This window comes from Polypterus senegalus, chromosome 5 (assembly GCF_016835505.1).
Source record: "Polypterus senegalus isolate Bchr_013 chromosome 5, ASM1683550v1, whole genome shotgun sequence".
NCBI lineage: Eukaryota > Metazoa > Chordata > Cladistia > Polypteriformes > Polypteridae > Polypterus > Polypterus senegalus.
The window spans coordinates 122,118,739-122,140,949 of NC_053158.1; the positions used below are offsets into that span (position 1 = coordinate 122,118,739).

A 22,211-nucleotide genomic window follows, 5' to 3' on the forward strand; every position below is an offset into this window, starting at 1 on the left:
GTCTCGGATTTGGAGGTGCTGATTCTCATCCCAGCTGCTTTACACTCAGCTGCGAACCATCCAGAGAGAGCTGAAGATCACGGCCTGATGAAGCAAACAGGACAACATCATCTGCAAAAGCAGTGACCCAATCCTGAGTCCACCAAACCGACCCCTTCAACACCCTGGCTGCGCTTAGAAATTCTGTCCATAAAAGTTATGAACAGAATCGGTGACAAAGGGCAGCCCTGGCGGAGTCCAACTCTCACTGGAAACGGGCTCGACTTACTGCCGCAATGCGGACCAAGCTCTGACACCGGTTGTACAGGACCGAACAGCTCTTATCAGGGGTCCGGTACCCCATACTCCCGAGCACCCCCACAGGATTCCCGAGGGACACGGTCGAATGCCTTTTCCAAGTCCACAAAACACATGTAGACTGGTGGGCAAACTCCCATGCACCCTCCAGGACTCTGCTAAGGGTGAAGAGCTGGTCCACTGTTCCGCGACCAGGACGAAAATCACACTGTTCCTCCTGAATCCGAGGTTCACTATCCGACGGACCCTCCTCTCCAGAACCCCAATAGACTTTTCCAGGGAGGCTGAGGAGTGTGATCCCTCTATAGTTGGAACACACCCTCCGGTCCCCTTTTAAAGAGGGGACCACCACCCCGTCTGCCAATCCAGAGGCACTGTCCCGATGTCCATGCGATGTTGCAGAGACGTGTCAACCAAGACAGTCCTACAACATCCAGAGCCTTAAGGAACTCGGTATCTCATCCACCCCGGGCCCTGCCACCAAGGAGTTTTTGACCACCTCGGTGACTTCAGTCCCAGAGATGGGAGAGCCCACCTCAGAGTCCCCAGGCTCTGCTTCCTCATTGGAAGGCATGTTAGTGGGATTGAGGAGGTCTTCGAAGTACTCCCCCCATCGACCCACAATGTCCCGAAGTCGAGGTCAGCAGCGCACCATCCCCACCATATACGGTGTTGACACTGCACTGCTTCCCTCCTGAGACGCCCAGAATCTCCTCGAAGCCGTCCGAAAGTCGCTCTCCATGGCCTCTCAAACTCCTCCCATGCCCGAGTTTTTGCCTCAGCAACAACGAAGCCGCGTTCCGCTTGGCCTGCCGGTACCTATCAGCTGCCTCCAGAGACCCACAGGACAAAAAGTCCTATAGGACTCCTTCTTCAGCTTGACGGCATCCCTCACCGGTGTCCACCAACGGGTTCGGGGATTGCCGCCACGACAGGCACCGACCACCTTGCGCCACAGCTCCGTCAGCCGCCTCAACAATAGAGGCACGGAACATGGCCCATTCGACTCAATGTCCCCACCTCCCTCGGGGCGGGTTGAAGTTCTGCCGAGGTGGGAGTTGAAGCTACTTCTGACAGGGGACTCTGCCAGCCGCTCCCAGCAGACCCTCACAACACGCTTGGGCCTACCAGGTCTGACCGCATCTTCCCCACCATCGGCCAACTCACCACCAGGTGGTGATCAGTTGACAGCTCCCCCTCTCTTCACCCGAGTGTCCAAGACATATGGCCAAAGTCCGACGACACGACCACAAAGTCGATCATCAACCTGAGGCCTAGGGTGTCCTGGTGCCAAGTGCACATATGAACACCCTTATGCTTGAACATGGTGTTAGTTATGGACAATCCGTGACGAGCACAGAAGTCCAATAACAAAACACCGCCGGGTTCAGATCGGGGCCATTCCTCCCAATCACGCCCTTCCAGGTCTCACTGTCATTGCCCACGTGAGCATTGAAGTCTCCCAGCAAAACGAGGGAATCCCCAGAAGGTATGCCCTCTAGCACCCCCTCCAGAGACTCCAAAAAGGGTGGATACTCCAAACTGCTGTTCGGCGCCTACACACAAACAACAGTCAGGACCCTTCCCCACCGAAGGCGGAGGGAGGCCACCCTCTCGCCCACCGGGTAAACCCCAATGCACAGGCTCCAAGTCGGGGCAATAAGTATGCCCACACCTGCTTGGCACCTCTCACCGGGGACAACTCCAGAGTGGTAGAGAGTCCAGCCCCTCTCATGGAGATTGGTTCCAGAGTCCAAGCTGTGCGTCGAGGTGAGTCCGACCATATCTAGCCGGAACCTCTCAACCTCGCGCACTAGCTCAGGCTCCTTCCCTTCAGAGAGGTGACATTCCACGCCCCAAGAGCCAGTTTCTGTAGCCAGGATCAGACCGCCAAGGTCCCGCCTCGCCACCACCCAACTCACACTGCACCCAACTTCCTTGGCCCCTCCCATAGGTGGTGAGCCCATGGGAAGGAGAACCCACATTACCTCTTTGGGCTGTGCCCGGCCGAGGCCCATGGGTGGAGGCCCGGCCACCAGGCGCTCGCCATCGAGCCCCACCTCCAGGCCTGGCTCCAGTGGGGGGCCCCGGTGACCCGCGTCTGGGCAAGGGAAAACGTTGTCCAATGTTTTTGCCCTTCATTGGAGGTTTGTTGAACCGCTCTTTGTCTCATCCCTCACCTAGGACCAGTTTGCCTTGGGTGGCCCTACCAGGGGCATAAAGCCCCAGACAACATAGCTCCTAGGATCATTGGGACAAGCAAACCCCTCCACCATGATAAGGTGACGGTTCAAGGAGGGGTATGGATGGATATCTATGAGCATAATAATCCAGTGACTAGTAATGACTGCAAGATTTGTGCTTCAGTTGAAATCTAGATTGTTATGAATTTAAATGTCCTCCTTGGATTCTCATTCATATCAAACATGGAGTAGTGGTCTGTTTGATTTAGTGTTGTGTCTAAACTGCTCAGGTAAAATTAAATACGAGCTTGTATGTAGTCAGTGACATCCCATTTAGTGAAGTTTCTCCTTCTACATATCTGTTGACACTGATTTCAGGTTCTGTATCAAAGTGTGAAATAATATGAATATATAAAACACGTTTGAATATTAGCAGAGCTTACACAATACACAAGTGATACCCTGGAGTTACTGATAAATTTAGTAAAATGTTTTATTTACCTTTGGTACAGAAAGGTCCATCAAAGGCAGTTTTGGAACAATTGCATGAATATCCATTATATTTCTCCACACAAGTTCCCCCATTCTGGCAGTACATGCCGTAACTTGTGCAATGCCCAGAGCAGCCTGGATTTACTCCTGGTGTAACCTTTGCTCGCTCTTCCAAGTCAAGAGTGATACCATTCATTTTTAAAGAGCGAATGCATCCAAGAAATCCTCTGTGTCCTCCTGCAGCACCTGTTAAAAGGAAAGAAACTGTGAAGTCTTCTCTATCAGAGATGAAATGAAATATAATGTTAAAAATGTGACAGTGAAGTTAGTTACTTGGATTTTTAGTTTAAAAAAATGAATGTATATATCTCTAGCAAATATAAGTACATTTAAGCACAGTAAAATAAGAGCAAAATCCATTAAATGACTGCCTACATTTCCCTTATGTCTTAATATACTGCCTGGCATTCAGTATCTCAAGAAAGAAAAAAGGAAATACTCTGCAACTATTACAAGAGAAATTTTCCAGTTTAGACATAAAGTCCAAATTTAGATTTAACAGTGTTTGAGGTTTTGATATGTAACAAGGTTAAAAGCCCTCTTCAATTTTCAGTCCAATTTTAAATCCTCATATTAATCAAATTATTTCTTACTTAATCCTAGTTTTTTTAACTAGTAATAAAAAGTAAAACTTCAACAGTTTATGTTTAGAATATTAACAAGTTTAAATGGTATCACTTAATGACACTTTAGCAAACTGCTTTTACAAATGCAATAGAAAACAACAAAATAAATCCAGAGCCCCTCTAGACCTACTGAAAACAGCATATATGTCCTAACTGGGGAAAGAACTCCTGCTTCCCCCAGGGAAAAACAACTATATTTTAAAAGACTTCTTCTCTCCAACACTTTTCTCTGACCTTTTAACCTTCCACCTTTGAGCTGCTACTCTTTGAACCCCATATTTGATGGCCTGTTTTCACCAGTCTCTGTAAGTACTGCAAATCCTATTTAAAGTCACTTGAGCAAGACATAACCAGATTTATTAAGACTGAAGACAAAGACCACATAAGGAGACAAATGAGGAAGCTCCACACAGGAAAAGCTATGGGACCAAAATAGTCAGTCATTAAGTTCTTAAGGCCTGTGCTGACCAACTTTGTGATATCCTATGTTACCTGTTCAGTCTGTCTATAAGACTTCAGAAAAGCAGGTGCTATGGAAAATACCCTGCATTCTTCCTGTTCCAAAGAAGGCCTCTTCACCTAATGACTAAAGATCAGTAGCACTTGCATCTCACATCATGAAAACCTGTGAGAGACTGGTCCTGGACTATATGAGTCCTCTTGCGATAGACCAACTTCTCCCACAGCAATTTGACCATCAGACAAAGATTGGAACAGAGAATTAATTTATCTGTTTGCTCTGAAAAGCTTATTCTCACCTAGACAAAGCTGGCAGCACTATAAGAATGATGTTTTTTTCATTTCTTCAGTGCCATAAATACCATCCAGCCATCTATGTTAAACGTAGACATATGCAGGTGGATGACCCTATGTTGTCCGGGGTAATGGACTACCCTGTCAGCCAGACCGTAGTTTTGAGACTCAAGGATTGTGTTTCTGATATGAATGTGAGTAACACTGGAGCACCAAAAGGAACAGTCCTGTCTCCTTTTCTCTTCACTCTGTACACCTCAAACTATAAATATAACACCAGGTCATGTCAGTAGCAGAAAATTTCAAATGATTCTGCATTTATGGGATATATTGATAAACTTTTGTTTTTTGGTGCATTGTCTGCATATTAAAATATGTGAAACCAAGCAACTGGTTATTGACTTTGCTGCACCAAACAGCCTCTATGCCCAGTCACTATTAAGGGAGCAGATGTAGAGGTGGTCGACTTCTATAAGTAATTGAGGGTCTACATCAAATGACAGGTTAGATTAGTCTTGGAACATAAAGGATATATAAGAAAAGATATATAAGAAATGGTACAGCAGCCTCTTTTTTCTTAGGAGACTGTGATCCTTTCATGTGATGGCCAGTGTAATTTTCTATGCTGGGGTGTGCTGGGTGGGTAACATTACTTCAAGAGAGGCCTACTGAATCAACAAGGTAATTAAAACTGCAAGCTCAGTTGCAGGTTGCACTCTGGACCTCTTAAAGGTAGTAACAAAGGAGAGAATTAAAGCAAAATTTAGTGCCATTATGCAGCATATCCTCTCTCTGACACACTAGCACTGTGCACTTTTTGCCAATGAGTTATTCAGCAGAAGTGTGTAAACAATCGCTACTGGGAGTCCTTTATACCACAGTAATATGCCTGTCTAATGCCTCTAATACAGTGACTTGTTTTCACATTGGTGAAAGTCTAAAGGGGAGTATATATGTACTCGGAGAGCTAGGTTTTCTATCCTTCAATATATGGCCATCATCTGCAATAAGTTTATAACGTGGAAAGCACATCTGTATGATCTATAACCGGTCATAGAAATTAGCTTTTTTCCATGGTGTCCTAAGGAAGAACTATATTTGGTCATAAATGTTTTTTCCAAAGATTTCAAGTGATGTTCTTATTAACATATGATTCAAGTGCACACAAATCTGATATCCTTTGCATAAATCGTGTTAGAGGAAGAGTTAGACCTGCTTTGCTTAACCTAATGCTAAACAATAACTTTTTCACCTTTACTTTCAGGAACTGGCAATGTAAAATTTTTTTCGTGCAAATCCTCTGGAGAAGGTTAACATTGGTTCTGAGATTATAAGAAACAGAAGAAACCTTGTTATTGATTTATCTCTGTGTTAAACTTTCTTCAAGGTGGAGCCATTCAGAACCTGAATTGCACAATATTCTTCTGTCCTTTTTGTTATTTAACAACTGGGGCAGAGGAGCCAACTTCACATTGGACTTCAGGAATTTACTTCTGTCATCACAGTTTTCTAATTTTCAATATTTCATTGTCTAAATAATTATAATTTGTTCCTACAGCCAAGTTTAATTTATTCATATAGCCAATCATCCATCCATCCATCCATTTTCTAACCCGCTGAATCCGAATAGGGTCACGGGGGTCTGCTGGAGCCAATCCCAGCCAACACAGGGCACAAGGCAGGAAACAATCCTGGGCAGGGTGCCAACCCACCGCAGGACACACACTAGGGCCAATTTAGAATTGCCAATCCACCTAACCTGCATGTCTTAGGATTGTGGGAGGAAACCGGAGCGCCCGGAGGAAACCCACGCAGACACGGGGATAATGTCATATAATTTGTTCATATACTGATGTTTTGCTTAATTCAGAATTTTAGTCAAAAAACAAGTTATGTGTTCTACCCCAGTTTATTTCTAATATCTTTTGACTATGGGGGTTTAATACAATCTTACTGAGAACACAGCAGCACAATGCACAGCAGGATCCAAGCTAGTAAACAGATGAACAACACTTACACAACATGTTAAAAAGAAGCTTGTTTGAAACCTACAGCAAAAAAAAAAAAAAAGGAAAATATAGGAGTTTAAAAATTGTGGTAGTTTCTTAAGCTGAATGACCTTGAAAAGCATTACTGCAGTTCATTTGTCTCAGGCAGAATTAACGATTGTAATACTTTATGGTCAAAAATTTGTTCAAATAATTGACTTATTACTCTATGGTTAATTTAAAAACATTATAATAAAGATCATAACTAGAACCAAGAAGTATCACAATAGCAGTCAATGTATTCACTTTATTCCAGTTAGATTTACCACCTCCTAATGTGGTAAATGCATTTGTTTTTCCTTACAGTCTCAAAATGCAGACCTTGATAAATTTTCCAAGAATAAATAAAATTTCTGTGGGGGACAGAGCCTTTAGCTATAGGGCAACCATACTCTGGAATAACTGCTTACTGTTATTAGATAAACCCCATCAGCTTCATCGTTTAAATCAAGACTGAAGACCCATCATTTTAACATAACATAGATCTGCTATGGATGTTTATATCACTTTTATTTTGCTTCTCCATTAATTGTGGTATTTGATTTTTTTTTTTGCCTTTACTGTGTCTTTCTGATTTCAAGTGGCACTTGGTCTGCTTTGAAGTCATCCTCAAAGAATAACCTATTTTCAAACATGCTGTTTGCTTGCAGATTGATTGATTTTTGAATATGAGAGGTATAGAACATCTAAGGTTTATATTAAAAAAAAGCAAAAACCCTTTTATTTTGTACCAGTTTTTATGACTCAATAATAAGGTTTGTTTTTTTATTCTGCAATTGTTTTAGCCATACTATATTTGTAATTATGTTTTTAGATCATGATGGTGCACTTGGTAGCACTGTTCCTAACAGATCCATAATTCTGTAACTTATGCCCAGTTGTTCTCTGTGTGAAGTTTGCACATTCTCCCAACATCTCTGTGGCCTTTTTTGCCTTTCAAAGGTACTCTGGTTTCCTTGCACATCCTCAAACACATGCTAATTAAGTTTATTGGTGATCCAAATTGCCTGTCTATGCATGTATGCTTGAGTGGGCCCTGTGACTGACTGGCAATCTGCCCTGGTTTCCTGTCTTGTGTCCAGTGCAGCCCCCTGTGACCTTAAGTAAGATTTTAGAAGTTGGCAAATGTAGTGCAATGTATAGCATACTGGACACTTAATTGGAAATGCTCTTGAAATGTATTTGACTAAGCTACTCAGCAACACATTGCAAATATTTTGGGGTAGAAATACGGATTTGGCTTTAGGTGTATCTAACACACTTGGCTTGACCCACTGTCTTACTGTATTTAAAAATATCTACTTACAAATGCTCACAAAATGCATTGCTGTTGGACATGTTACAGCTGGAAATTGGCCTGGGACTGCAAGTTCAAAGGTTAAAGTGCCTGAACATCAGCATCCATGTGAGGCCATGGACTAGCTTTCTAACAGAAGGTCATTTGCTATCAGAAATACTAGCATTTCTAACTATAGCACTACAGCAGTAACTGGAGAATTTTGATACCTTTGTCAGTAAAGATAAAAAGCTAATAAATACCAAGCACAGAAAGCTAACCCATTAAAAGTCAATACCATATAAATTTTAGTTTGGTGTTTAAAAACAAATATGTGACTATCATGAAACCATGAACACATACCAGAAGAAAAATTATTGACAAACACTTCTTAAATAGTTTAACCACTAGATGGAAGCATTACACAAGGAAAATATAAAATTGGAGCTGAAGGCAGTTGGGGTTAGTCAGAGTTATACCAAAAAATATTGGATCACACTTTACTTTAGTTATCCATTATAAAGCTGCTATAAACAGTCTATAAACATTCTGTCAATAATGCTATTAAATGTAATATATTATCATTAATACTAATGGGACTACTGAAATAAGTTAGTCATTTTACATTGGTTTTTTTAATCATTTCAAAAGGGCTTATAACATGTTTTATACCATGCAGACTATTATACCTTCTTGTAATGTATGTGTATACTAAAGTTTAATCAAATATTGCACATAATAACACTACTAAATAAACCTAGGTTAAACTTTCTTAATCTTAGCAAGCTACTGCAAGTTTATCGTGTAACTACTCAACAAAGGAACATTTTGAGCATTCATATTGCACAGCATAGACATTTTGTATGTAAATGCAAAATGATTATGTAACAATAACAAAAGTTCTGTAGAAAATTAAATTTCTACAAACCTATTTTAAACAGAGACTATCATGATAGGACTGAGTGCAAAGCAGAAACCAGGCCTGGGCAGGACACCAGTTAATTGAGGAGCAGATCTTTGTGAAATAAGAGGAAACAATTTGAACCTAGTATTGTTGAAGGATGAGGCAGCAGCAGTGCCAGTGTTACTCCATGTAGCACCTATCAAGGCAGTTTAAAAAACATCTGCTATGTCATGATGTACAGTGTTTTGTTTCGGTGAATTTTTGTACATGTTTTGCTAACACTTGTGTTTAGGGACAGTTTATATATGTGGTAATACAGGTACTCATACAAATATTTTTAGAGGGCATTCTCCATTTCTTAATGGTTTGAAGATAATTTCCATTTGAAGTTTATAAAAAATAAAGGGAAGATTATTAACAGTTTCTACAAAAGAATAAAAATTAAAATTAACATTTCAGGCTTTGACTTTGCAGTTTCAATACTTAATGATTTTTTTGCAGTTTAGTATTTCTTAATCCTGGCTAGACGATTCAAAACCTTTGTCACTCAGTTCTTAAGACAGCAAATAACATTTAATTTTTTTAAAAAAGTAAACACACACAGATTGAGTGTTGCCTTCTTTTTGCTTCTCAACCTTTTACCAACTCCACTTCCAACCTCCTTAATTATTGATGACTTTGTTACCTTATTTCATGAAAAGGTGACTTGTAAGTATGGCTGTTTCACTCCACCTCAGCCAGTCAGTCTGCGCTTTCCTTCTCACAATAAAGCATTTTCCACATCTTCCCTGCTCTTTGACACTGATTTGTCTGTCATTTCCAGCCACCCCCCACTACCTGTCCTCTATACCCCATCCCTTCACTCATGTGTATCTTCAATACCTCACTATGCACAGGCATATTTCCCAGAATGTTTAAACAAGCTTTGATAACTCACTGCTCAAAAACCCCACACTGGGTCCATCTGTAGAAGGTAATTACTTTTCTTTCCTTTTTAATTAAAATTATTTTCTTTGTTTCTCCTTAAGAACAGTCTGCTTGATCCTAACCAGTATGGCTTCAATAGTGACCACTATATTTTCTGTTCACATCCTTCTTCACTTATCACTTTTGATAATGAAAACTAGCAGATCATCCTTGCCACTCTCTCTAACCTAAGCATCACTGACTGCTTTTAGATGCTTTGAGTGTCAAGGACAGAAGTGGTATCAAAGCTGCATCAGGTAAGCACAGGGGTATCTTGTTGTACACCTCCTTATTAGGTCCTTTGTTTCCAAGTACCATGGCTTCTGTTATCACTACCATGCAGTTCCTGCCTGCTGCTACCTCCTGAAGGCAACAAGTTCTTGACTAGAATCCCAGCATGTCTTACTAATATCTCAGACTGGATGAAGCAACACCATATCCAACAAAATCTGTTGAAGACTAAGTTCCTTATCATTCCAGCTAGTACTTCGAACATGTCACTCCCCTTTTCAGGCGATTCCAATGGCTCCTTATAGTGGCATGCATGAAGTTCAGGTCCTTGGCAAGCAGTAGTTAAGACAGTATTTAAGTCCTTGTTAGGCCCTATGCTATTTCCTGCTCACTCAGGTTTGCTAATGAACAGTGTCAGGTGAGCCCATCTCCAATGTGCTACCACTCAGTGGTGGAATGAGATACCCAGAATAATTTGAACAGCTAACTGCCTCAGTGTATTTAAGAAGCATTTGAAGACTTTCCAGTTTTGTGAATATTTGCTTAATTGCTAATGGTTTTTGATGCTAGATTCTTTCTGTAGTTATGGTCAATTTTGTAATCTAGTTTTCAAACAAGTTTCAAAACAAACTCTTAACGGATGTTAACAATGTTATTTTGTCCTGATTTGTAAGTCACCTAGCATCTGTTAAATGATTAAATGTAAATGTACTTTGCCCATACAGTGTACCAAATACCACATACATCAAATAGGCAACCTAGGTTTAAAGAAGCCACTGTCATTTTTTAAATTATTAACCTATAATATAAAACCTAGAACTAAAAGTATTCTCCAACAGTCATTACAGTTAGTTATTTATTAGGCTTTGCTTTAATGGATGTGTAATTAAATGAAGCATGTCTCTTTTCTTTATCAACTTCAAACCTCAAAGCCAACAAAAGCAATTTGGCAATTAACCGCGATAAACAAGGGTTTACTGTACTGCATACCACAATCTTTTAGAATAGTGGCATTAAGGCACACATCTTGATTGGAATATTTACCCAGTCATTGCTGTCGTGTGTAAAGAGCACAGTGAAATTCTGACTTCCATTTGCTAATCAACATAATGTTGCCACCCTCCAGTGCCATAATTATTTTTGTCTTGGCAAGATCTATAAAGTACTAATGACATTTTCGTATATGGAACTTATTATATGGCATTTTTTATTCAATGACTACTAATTTGGAACAAGGGCTTTGATTTTGATATACAGCAATAAAAGAATAACGGATGAACTACGGCAAAGCCTTTAAAGCTCATGTTAGCTAATTGGTAATGAAAATTCCATTTTGTCATATTTCCTCATACCGTTTAAAACAGGAGTTAAAGTGGCAATGCTAGCAGAAACCCAGCAGACTTATTTTACAATTACTTTAACACATTCTTGCTATATTGCACAGATCCTGGTGAAGAATATTCAATATTTGTATAAATTTATTTAATAAAAAAAATATAATTTGTCCAATGTGTTATGGAGGTACATCAATATTCTTCTAAGCAAGATTAGTCCATATGCTTTTGAACGTCTCAATTGATACACTGCCCTTTCCAAATATTTGCTGAACCAATTGTGAATTTCATTTAATGTGGAAGCTTACTGTCTTTGACCTTTGAAATTTCAAGACCATTTTTTTCTTTTATATCTACCTCAAGAAATTTATAATACTATTTAATAAAGTTTGATTATTTCACCGTCAAAGCATTCCAAACATTAATGTGTAATTAAAACAAGTAAGATAATGCAGCATCAAGGGCATAAGTCAGAGACGTAGCTTGGCATGTATTTGTGTACAGCATTTGATCTGCACTACACATGCCACTTATTGTTTTGGCAAAAATGTTCAAAATTTGTCAATTTGTTTTACCACACATTTACTTTTTTAGTCTGCATGTCTTAAATGCTGCTTTCACTTGAATGCAATTTTTTGGAATCCTTTGGAGAGTGTTGATCTATGAATATCATTTCAGTTACTGTATTTCACTTCTTTAACTAAATAAGAGTTTCCATCCATCATCCAACCTGCTACATCCTAACCACAGGGCCACCGGGGTCTGCTGGAGCCAATCCCAGCCAATACAGGGTGCAAGGCAGGAAACAAACCCTGGGCAAGGTGCCAACCTACCACAGGGCACACACACACACTAGGGACAATTTAGGATCGCCAATTCATCTAACCCGCATGTCTTTGGACTGTGGGAGGAAACCCATGCAGACATGGGGAGAACATGCAAACTCCACACAGGGAGGACCCGGGAAGCGAACCCGGGTCACCTAACTGCGAGGCAGCAGCACTACCCTCTGTGCCACCATGCCACCCTACATAAGAGTTTGGATTCAATATTAGGCATTGTTGCAGTATTCTCACATATTTTCACTTCTGTACAAAGGACTGCATGGAACAATACAGGATATTGAATGGCTTTGTATATTTGTTCTGTCTTATCCAGATTGAGCTTGTTTAAAATCAGGTCTTTGTTAGAATATTTTTTTAACTTCACTTTAAAGCATGGTTTTTAACAAGTCATGGGACCTTACAAAAAGAGATTTAGGATCTTTATTCTTATATTAGGTTACCCATTTTAAATTGTAAGATTGCTCATTAAAAATTATTTATATATACGGTTTCAGAGAAAATTTAGATTTGCAGTTAAAGGAGAAAACAACAAGGCAGCAGCTGTGATGAACTCCCAGAAGACAGTTGGTACCACCTCCCATAAAAAGCCATGCAGAAAGACTTAGGAGGAAGCTGAGAGTAAACAAACTTCTGAATGGTCTTGTTAAGGGCCAGTTGGGAATAAGAGAAAAAAGAAATTATGCGGTTGCTTTTTAATGAAGCAGAACTGGGGCCCAAAGAAAGAAAAATATGAAAAATAGTGGTAAAGGAAATTAATACAACAAAAGGAGCCAATGAAAACACATCTCAATTAATTCAGAGTGAAAAATGTGAAAAGGCAGTGTCAGGCCATTCCGAAAAAAAATCAGAAAAGCTGAGAGCCTACCTTATGTACTTCAGCTCCTTTTCAGCAAAAAGCCACATACTACACTATTGGAAGCTGACAACTGCATACCTGGAAAAGCCAGGCAGGAGTGCATGAAAACACTGCATGTCTGCCAAGCCTAAGATGTCCAGAACTAAGAGCTCAAAAAAATGGCTTATGTTGGATTTAAAAAAAATAAAAAATAAAGTTAGTTATTAAAATATTTTGTCTATTAAAACCCACAAAACAACAGGTGAAACACAAAACCATATTTTGCCACTGTGGTCAGAGTAATACTAATTCCACAGAGTCACACATCAGCAATGTGATGTTCCAGGTTGTAGGTAGCTGTAATAGAAGCATCTTTATTAAACATCTCGACACCAGCGGTTTGTTCTCAAATTTGCCAGTTATAGTTAGAATAATAAACATGTTAATCAGGTCTAAGTTATATGGAAACATTTTACAGTGACATTGAAAGTAATTGTTACACAGAAAGTCAAACACTTTAAAAACACCTTGGCACACATGCAACCTTCAAAATGGGCCCCAGATTTTCTACTGAATAAACAAATAATCTGGGACCGACAGGACCAGGAGCCTCATGCATAAACGTTTCCACGGTACCTCATACTTTGTCGTACGCAAGTTCCCCGCTTGGTTTTGCAGACTGGCGGCACCCAGTGTCAAAGCAGTGCTACTGTTCCTGTGTGGTTACTCTTTATTGTCCTGACGTAGCTTTATAAATACACTGAAATTACCTGCATATTGTTTATTAGTGTAATGCATCTGATTGTAATTAATCTGTAACATAATGGTCCATACCATACCGTAACTGCTTTAGCGTTGTTACTCTCACTGCACCTTCTTCCTTCAGTTGCTCCCGTTAGGAGTTGCCACAGCGGATCATCTTTTTCCATATTACTCTCACTGCTCCACTCGGAGTATTTATATCACTGTATCTGAGTGTGAATCACAGCAGCAGCTGATCGGAAAGAGAATTATCGGTATACATCTTCAAGCAGACGCTGTCTCAGCCACGGCAAAACGTTTCAAAGCCTTTCCTATATGGACCTCACGGTTCAGAAACAGTTTCATCCCAAGAACTTTAAACGCACTTAATCAACTGCTCCTTGTAGAACTGCTTGTACATATAAGTACAGTGCAATCACCCCACTGTAAACTTGCACTACAGTTATATCGCACAACCTGAGCCACTTTATAAAACGCGTATTTACATATGATGACGATATCATTTTTAAGATGAAATGCAGCAAAATATGTTTATTATATTATACAGATAAAACTTTTAACTTCATTTAAATAATCTATATTCTTCACTGGGACTGTCGTGAAGGATAGAATAATTAAACATGTACTACAAAGATATTTCAATGTTCCTTAAATGTTTTGAAGAATCGCCGCTCTAAGCTTACAGATGGCTTAACGTCTATTACAGAGCTGATTGTGTGGCGATCGGTTACTTGGACTGTAGGGGCGGCTACGCCAATATATATTGAATAGAAAACAGAAAGAGAAAATAACACAGCTAAAAACGCAGCGACAAATTTCGGCAAAAGTTAAATGCATGTGTCATGAGCACGAGGCGGCTATGCAGTGTCCGCAACGGACGTGGCCATCCACCGTGCATAAGCTACCTTATTGATATTGGTGGGCAAAGGAGCCACCGATTCTTCCTCTACCCAGGGCCACCACGAGCCTAGAGCCGGCCCTGAGTACTGCTGCAATAAATTATTTCATCGAAGGTCGCACACAATCATTGCACCGTGAAAGCCATGTTTAATAACGTGCTTTAACTCCTATCATCATGAGAATTATATCACGTATACATCTCAGTATTTCAGTTATTCAGAGAGCTGTAATATTACGAATGTAGTGGATTCTGTGTCCAGTTGGAGGAAGAGAGCTGGTTTAAGAAGCAAGTAGTGATTCACACACAGAGCACATAGAAGATCACATACAAAACAAAGCATTTAACGTGCTACTTTAATTACGATGTGATTTGAGAAACTGGTTAATTAAATGATTTTAAGATGAAGTTTATGTTCTACTTTAATGACAAAATAAACTACATGATTAAAGTGGAAATTTCGAGATTGAAGTTGACATTTCGTGCTTTTTTCCCACGGTGTGCCTTTTTTTTCTCTGTACCCTAATAAGCTTTCATATGACACTCAGACAGTGGGCTACAACTCGCCTTTTCACGGCGACTTTGATATGTGACTTCTTTTTTATTTCCGGCACTGTGAGATTTTATGAACGTGAGCTTTCAAGTTTCTCCAACACGCTATGTCACTCGATCAACTTCCTTTTGTTGATTATACCACGGTTTAATTAAACAAATAGTATGTTTTTCCTTTGCCTCCACTTGGTATTCGCTGAAATTCTTATTTTCCCCCATGCTTTTCCCATTGTCTTTTCACAGAAGGCTGCGCTTAAGGGCGATTTATATTGATTTGAATATTCAAAGAGGCGTAATTCTGGGAGGATTTGGGGTGTTACATAAAGCGCGTGCACGAGCGTTATTTTTCACGATGACCGGGATTTATGTAGCGGAAGACAGTGGAAGTTGGAGTACGCACAGATTCCTACATCTGGATTTTTCTGTGCGTAAGCAAATTTCGGCTTTTGTGCTTACGCCATGTTATAGTGCGAGTTCTACGCACGCCGTTATACATGAGGCCCCTGCTCACTTCATTGAAAGTGCTGCATTTCATTGTCTACAAATTCTGATCCTTGAAAGTCTGAGATTGAGACAGTGAATTCCCATATACTGACGCTGCCAAACGTGTGAGTAAGATAAAGGAAAAAAGATCAGTTTCTCAGCTGATATGAACATGTTCTAGAAAGGCATATATGCTACCTTTTATTTGCTATGCAAACAAATGTCTGTAACTTTTCAAAAAGCAGCAGAAAAGAAAAAGAGAGATCACTTATAACTTTTGCTTATGGTGCATTATTTATTTCTATACATGTGTATATTTTCTGTAATCCTTGCTTGTCTAAATAAACTGTACTGCCCTGTTTGTTAAAATAGTCTGACAGAGTCCCTTTTGAATGGCATAAATCAAAGAGAAGCATAAACCAAAAATACCATAAACTTAAAAACTTTACTCAAAATCACAAAATCATGCAAAAAAGTCTATGGGTTAAAGAAAAAATAGTGTTCTTAGTTACAGTGCAGTCTATCCTATAGTAGTGTGGTTTTATAGTACATTTTGGATGCAAACTCCACAAGCAATAGCTACAAAAGCTTTATACAAAAATTGATTTGTTCCATTCATCAATTACTTTAACCTGATGTTGTGTAACATAAATTTTTCAGTTTGATTAAAAATTTTAATATGCAGTTAACAGATGACAGCTTTATTCTTTATTCCACAAGTTAACTTAATTGAAGTCTAAGTAACATATTGTAATATTCTCTGACAGTGCCATTCATTCTGCATTTAAATGTACAATATTTTTTAACTTTTGTCTTACTGTATATAACACAGAGGCTGTGCTGTGTAGTAAGGTGCTAGTGCAACATGCACCATGCCAAAAGGATTATTTTCATGACTTTACATTAAATTATTTAATTGTAAAGAGAATTAAAGTTTCGTACCAACATATAGTTGGCTATATAGCTCCAGTCTTGTGTGTCCTTGGGCTGGTGCTTGTCGAACCTCCTTGTAGATATGGTCCAACTGCAGACTGGCCTGTTTTATATTGCGTTCTGCCACAACATGGTGCCACTGGTCGTCATTTAGTGGGGAGAGAGACCTAACAAGAAGCTCAACTGGGCCATTCCCAACATCAAAGGAAAAGGAGATATAAGTTGGAGCTGAAAAGAGAAAAAAAAAAGTTTCTTTTTTTATTTCAAGGAAAATTTATTTCACTCAAGGCCCAAGCTTGAATCGGGAAGTTATTTAAATATTTGTAGTAGTAAACTCATATTAATATGGTATAAAGTTATAATTGTCAAGAGTCTTTTTTCGTGTTGTATAAAGATTTAGGCACTGTTGTTAGACAAAGATATAAACATATTGACATCTGCATCAAGTGCATACAATAACATCTCAGACAGAGTTAACAGTTTTTTTTGTTTTCATCAAGATTTTATCTATTTGGAGCATTGAAGCAAGACTAAGCACAACTCATAGAAATTAAAGTTAAGATCTGCATTTTACTACATTCTTACATATCATGACCCTGGAGGCAAGTAAGAACCTATTAGTGCTACCTCGACTGCTACTGCTGTATATCAAATTTAAATTAGATATCATAACAAAAATAACATTCTCAAATATGGATAATTCAATTCATTGTCATGGGTAACCAAAAACTATACCAGCAGTACTGGGGCAAGACAAGAAAATCCCAGGATGGGGTACCTATCCAATGCATGGCCCACTCAAACACTTGACATTTACATAGAACCAAATTGAAATGATAATTAACCTAACAAAATCATCTTTGGGGAAATAGGAGATATGCCTCAGTGCCTGGTGGAGACCTTGTATAGACACAGGGAGGATGTGCAGACTCCACAAGGACAACAAACAGTTGTCCAAGCAAGGACACTGGATTTGTTAAGGTGCGAGCACTACCCACTATATCACTGTTCCACCACCTCATTTCAATTCGTACAGTATAATCAGGAGCTACTTTGCATAAGATATATATGTTCACACCTTATCATTTTTTTAGAATCTGTACAGGAATGAATTATTGTTTACAGTGGACTGCATCACTGAAATTACTTTGTCGCATACACTTACAAACATATTGATTCTTTGAATAAAATTGCAGACTGTGTGATAATTGTAGAGCTGGTGTAGAAGGTGGGGCAGAAAACACAGGAAAGGTATTGGTATGATTAAAATGTAGGGGAGAAATAAGGACAACATTTAATGACATTAAAAATGTATTAGGCATTTGACATAACATGATATTGTTATGTAAAAAAGGAAAACTGTGCCTTGTCATGTTACTGAAATATTTAAGCAGTAATCTGGGCATTAAACAACAAGTCTATTCATCTGCCCCTCTGAAACCTGCAGGTTGGAATGCTGGAATGCTAAATTGGAATCTACAGATAATCAAACAGAACAGATATATTACAAATGCAAAGCTGAACCTGAACCCATGAGGGTCATATCCTTGCAGGAAAAAACATGGAAATATCAAAACTTTTATACAAGCCTGATTCATTGCACATTTTTATGTCTTAACCAGACTTAATACATCTTCACATTTGTTAATATTGTTTATTGTTTTGCAGTGAATTAAATGCTATAATTATAGTGCCATTAAAACAATCAGTGTATATTATGTAATGTTTATCTACTATAAACTGACTTGAAAAATTATTTAGCTCCCCAAAATATTTCATTTGTTCAAATTCTACACTTACAACATAACAATTCATAATTTTTCAAATGATCTACAAAATAATGTACATGCCAAATGAAAAGCAAAAAACTTTTCAACAATTATCTAAAAAGGAAAATTAAAATAGTAAAACTTGAAGAATATTCATATACTTTCTGAATATAAAGTGAACATTATTCATGTAGTGTATTACCTTACCAACACACCCAGTTTGTTTATGATCTACAACTGTACAAGAAATGGCTGGATGGCCTGTTCTCAATTAATTTATGATAATAAATACTCCCTTTTGTCGAGATTTTACACAAATAAAACTAAAATGAACAAAAAAAAAACCACTCAAAACAAGTTGGGAATATATTTATAGAGAACCACAGGGGAAGTGGTGAATTGACATACCTCAGAGCTCAATGTATCATCCAGCAGTGGAAAAAATATGAAGCTACACCCACCCTGCCTAAGTTGACATTTTCTCTAAACATAGTTACTGAACAAGAATGGCAGTTGTCAGAAAGGCGACTGTGATGTCAGTTATCAATCTGAGTTGCAGAAGTCTGTGACTGCAATTGGAGAGGATGTCCATGGCTCAGTAATCTTGAAGGCATTGCATAAAAAGGGTCTTTTAGGGAAGGGTGACCCATAAAAAATACAAAATGTTACTTGAAAGATGCAAAGTTGTTTCAGTGAGTCTTGTCTAATGGCACTAAAGTGGAACATTTTGGCTTGAGCACTAAGCAGTATGTGTGACCTAACTCATCAATCCCATTGAATATTTGTGGTTGTGGCAGCATCATGTTTTGAGGATGCCTTTTAGCAGCAATCTGGTCATGTAATGATATAAAGGCGAATGCCGCACCATACAGACAGATTTAGAAGGAAAATCTGTTCCTCTTTGCCAGGAAGCCTAAATTGGAGAGGCCATTTATCTTTCAATGGTGACTGTGACCAATGCAAACAGCCAGAGCAAAAATGGCGTAGCTTAAAATGACGAAAATTGATGTCTGGCCCAGCCAGAGTCTTGACTTTAACTTCATCTATGGCAAGACCTAAATATTACTATCCATTGCCACTACCAAGTGTTGTGATTCTGACTATAAAGAAAGCACAAAATAGCTGCAGCCCTCAAAAAACACAAAACCAACCAGCACTTCACCCAACTCTGGCTCCAAAGAGTAGGCCTTACCACTGACATCCTAGCCCCCATCTCAAAAGACAGGGCTTAAAAATAGAGGAAAGGCTTTTAAATAGCAAAATACCAAAAATGTCTACAAAAGGAGAAGAGGAAAACTGTTAAAAACTTCTAGCCCAAGGACAAATGTTCCTTTAATGTTTTTAAAGGTTTATTCAATTGATTCAAATGGATTTAGAAAGTATTCAAGAAAAGCAAGGCAGGAACAAAATAGGTTTTGCTAAAAAGGCAAAACCTAAAAGTAAACAATTCCAATTAAACATAAGCTAGAAACAGCACTTATAAATAATAGTGGGGTCAAACATCAAAAAAGAATCACGAGAATATACTGCAGGGCAGTTTCCCAGCTCCATCATTAGGTGGCCACACTCCTCTAGGCTCAATATGTAGAAGACAAGGCAGATAAGAAATGTATAAATTGATAAAAGACTGAACTACAAAAAAATTACATAGTGCAATATAAAATAGAGAAAACACAGTAAGAACATAACCAGAAAAAAAATTACTAACTAAAAATGCAAAATAATATCTCAAAGACAGCAACAGCAAAAAAATAAAATAAAAAGCACACTTGAGCCAGGGAAGGGAGAATTTCTGTTATTTTTCCCTACAGAATAATTTCAGAACTATTTAACCATGCACTCCTAGGCTTAAATTACTAGTAACATAACATAATCATATATAAGGATGCAAAATGATATCTTACATTTTAGTTCTAGACGGATGAAGTCTGCATTTCCCAGGTTTTCCAGAAACACTCCATAAGTAGCAGACGTTTTAAAATAAAATGAAATATCAGCACTTGTCTCTCCTTGGAAAGTAGAGAAGTGTAGATATGAAGATGGTGTGTTGAATGAAGCAGCATTCCAGTAATTACCTATTCGGAATAAAAAGGGAAGTTAATTTCTGATGATACAGAAAAATGCTAAATATTAAATGAGTGACAAGCCTGAACTGCACAATTTGTAGTAATATGAAAAAGTTATTTTCTGCTGTGTAGGATACATGAGGGGCTCGTTCAGGGGTACAAATGGCTGTTGTAACACTTGACACTGACTTTAGATCATAATTTTCCATTCTGCATTTATTACAGAATGGCACAGAAAAGTTAGATTGGATTTAGTGTTAATATCAATATGAGCTTTATTAGAAGTAAAAGAATAACAATTGATGTCTTACTGTGACACCCCGTGTAGTGGGAATTGGAATCACCAGCCTACACTCTAGGTGTCTAGTATGTGGGACCGAGCGTGACCAGAATGATGGTGTAAGACTGGGAGATACGGACACAAAAAGGGTTGGTTTTTTGAAAAATAAAGTGAGGTTTTATTTACAGGTGCACTTAAAGAAAAATAAAAAATAATGTCTTGTGGAATTTATATATACTAATACACAGTCCAATACCACAAAGGACACACAAAACAGTAATCAAATGGAGCCCAAAATGACTATATACAGTATTTACAGTGTTTCCTGAAAGTCACAAAAGAAAAAGAATACTGCACACAAACTAGTGGAATATACACACACAAAAGCAAAATGTGAAGCTGTCTTCCTCCACAGTGATCCAAGTCAGGAAGCTGCTCCTCCAAGCAGTGTATACAGTATTCACCCAAAAATATTCAAAATACAGAAAAAAATGGTATATACAAAAATAAACAGTGCACCACTAACCACAACCCAATAAACATCTCCACTAAAGTTAATCGAGAGATATTTATATGAAAAAATATTTACAAAAACAAAACACAAGCCGTAATGCTTGGTAACTTCTAAAACGCAGATCTACCAAGTACAGTACCGTCCCTACAAGACGAACTAGTCAGAAAAAAAGCCCCTCTAGAGGCCACGATTCCCTTTTGTATTCGGCACCACTGCGCCGACCAATTAAACCGCTTACGTCATCCCTCCCGGGGTACGCGATGACGTGAACGCGTTTGCGAAAAGCGGCGTCTACTATCCCACATAATTACTATAAAAATCAAGCAGCCGGCAGTGCCGGCACTTCAGATGCGGACTGCACTTCACGCCTTAAGTTAAAGTAAGCACTTTCTATTTCCCCCCCCCCTCCTTCCCCTGAGCTACAGCTCAGACAACTACGAATACGGGATCCCTTTACCAGACCGCGGTAAACTAATATTAAGGCGCTTCGCACTTTATTTTGCTCCTTTAAGTTGTGATGTCGCGGGAAACGCGTGCAGGTTTGGAGGACCGACAATGCCATCCCGGCCGGGCAATGGCAAGGATGTCTCTCCAGTCTACATGAAACCCACCGTAACACTCCTCAAAAGGCGCTAATATCGTCAGCGAAGACGTCTGCCTGCACTAAATAAATGAAAAAGGCAAGTTTCCTTTCTTTATACATTTTTCCCCCAAACAGAAGCCTCCCTCTTTACACGGCAGAGGACACTTAACTAATTTTATTTAATTACTGGTAATGCCAGTAAGGCACATTACCACATTTACACTTGTAAGGTTATTTTATTATTAATACAGAATGAAATGAAATTAAATTGTGAATTTCCCCTTGGGATTAATAAAGTATCTATCTATCTAAGAATATTATTGACCCTTTTTAAAGGCTGTGCTGAAAATGGTCTCTGCTGCCAGTGATGCAGAGTTCTGTAAATAATGAAAATAGGCCTCAGCCAATGTATTGTGTTAACTAATTTCTTTCTTTAATCAACTTGTTTGGATATTTTTAACTACACTATTAATCGAAATTGGTAAGATTAGCCTTAGCAAAACCAATGAACTATGCCAATC

At 38.9% G+C, this 22,211-nt stretch overlaps 1 protein-coding gene across 1 annotated transcript in view; it reads right to left on the bottom strand.

Moving 5' to 3' along the window:
• The window catches only part of cntnap2a (contactin associated protein 2a), a 986,203-nt gene that overhangs the window by 93,715 nt on the left and 870,277 nt on the right, over positions 1–22,211 (bottom strand). The window contains exons 15-17 of the mRNA XM_039753312.1: positions 20,152–20,322; positions 16,488–16,706; positions 2,982–3,218 (exon numbers count right to left, since the gene is read on the bottom strand). Coding sequence (XP_039609246.1) covers positions 2,982–3,218; positions 16,488–16,706; positions 20,152–20,322 — 627 coding nt within the window. The remainder of the gene's footprint in view (positions 1–2,981; positions 3,219–16,487; positions 16,707–20,151; positions 20,323–22,211) is intronic.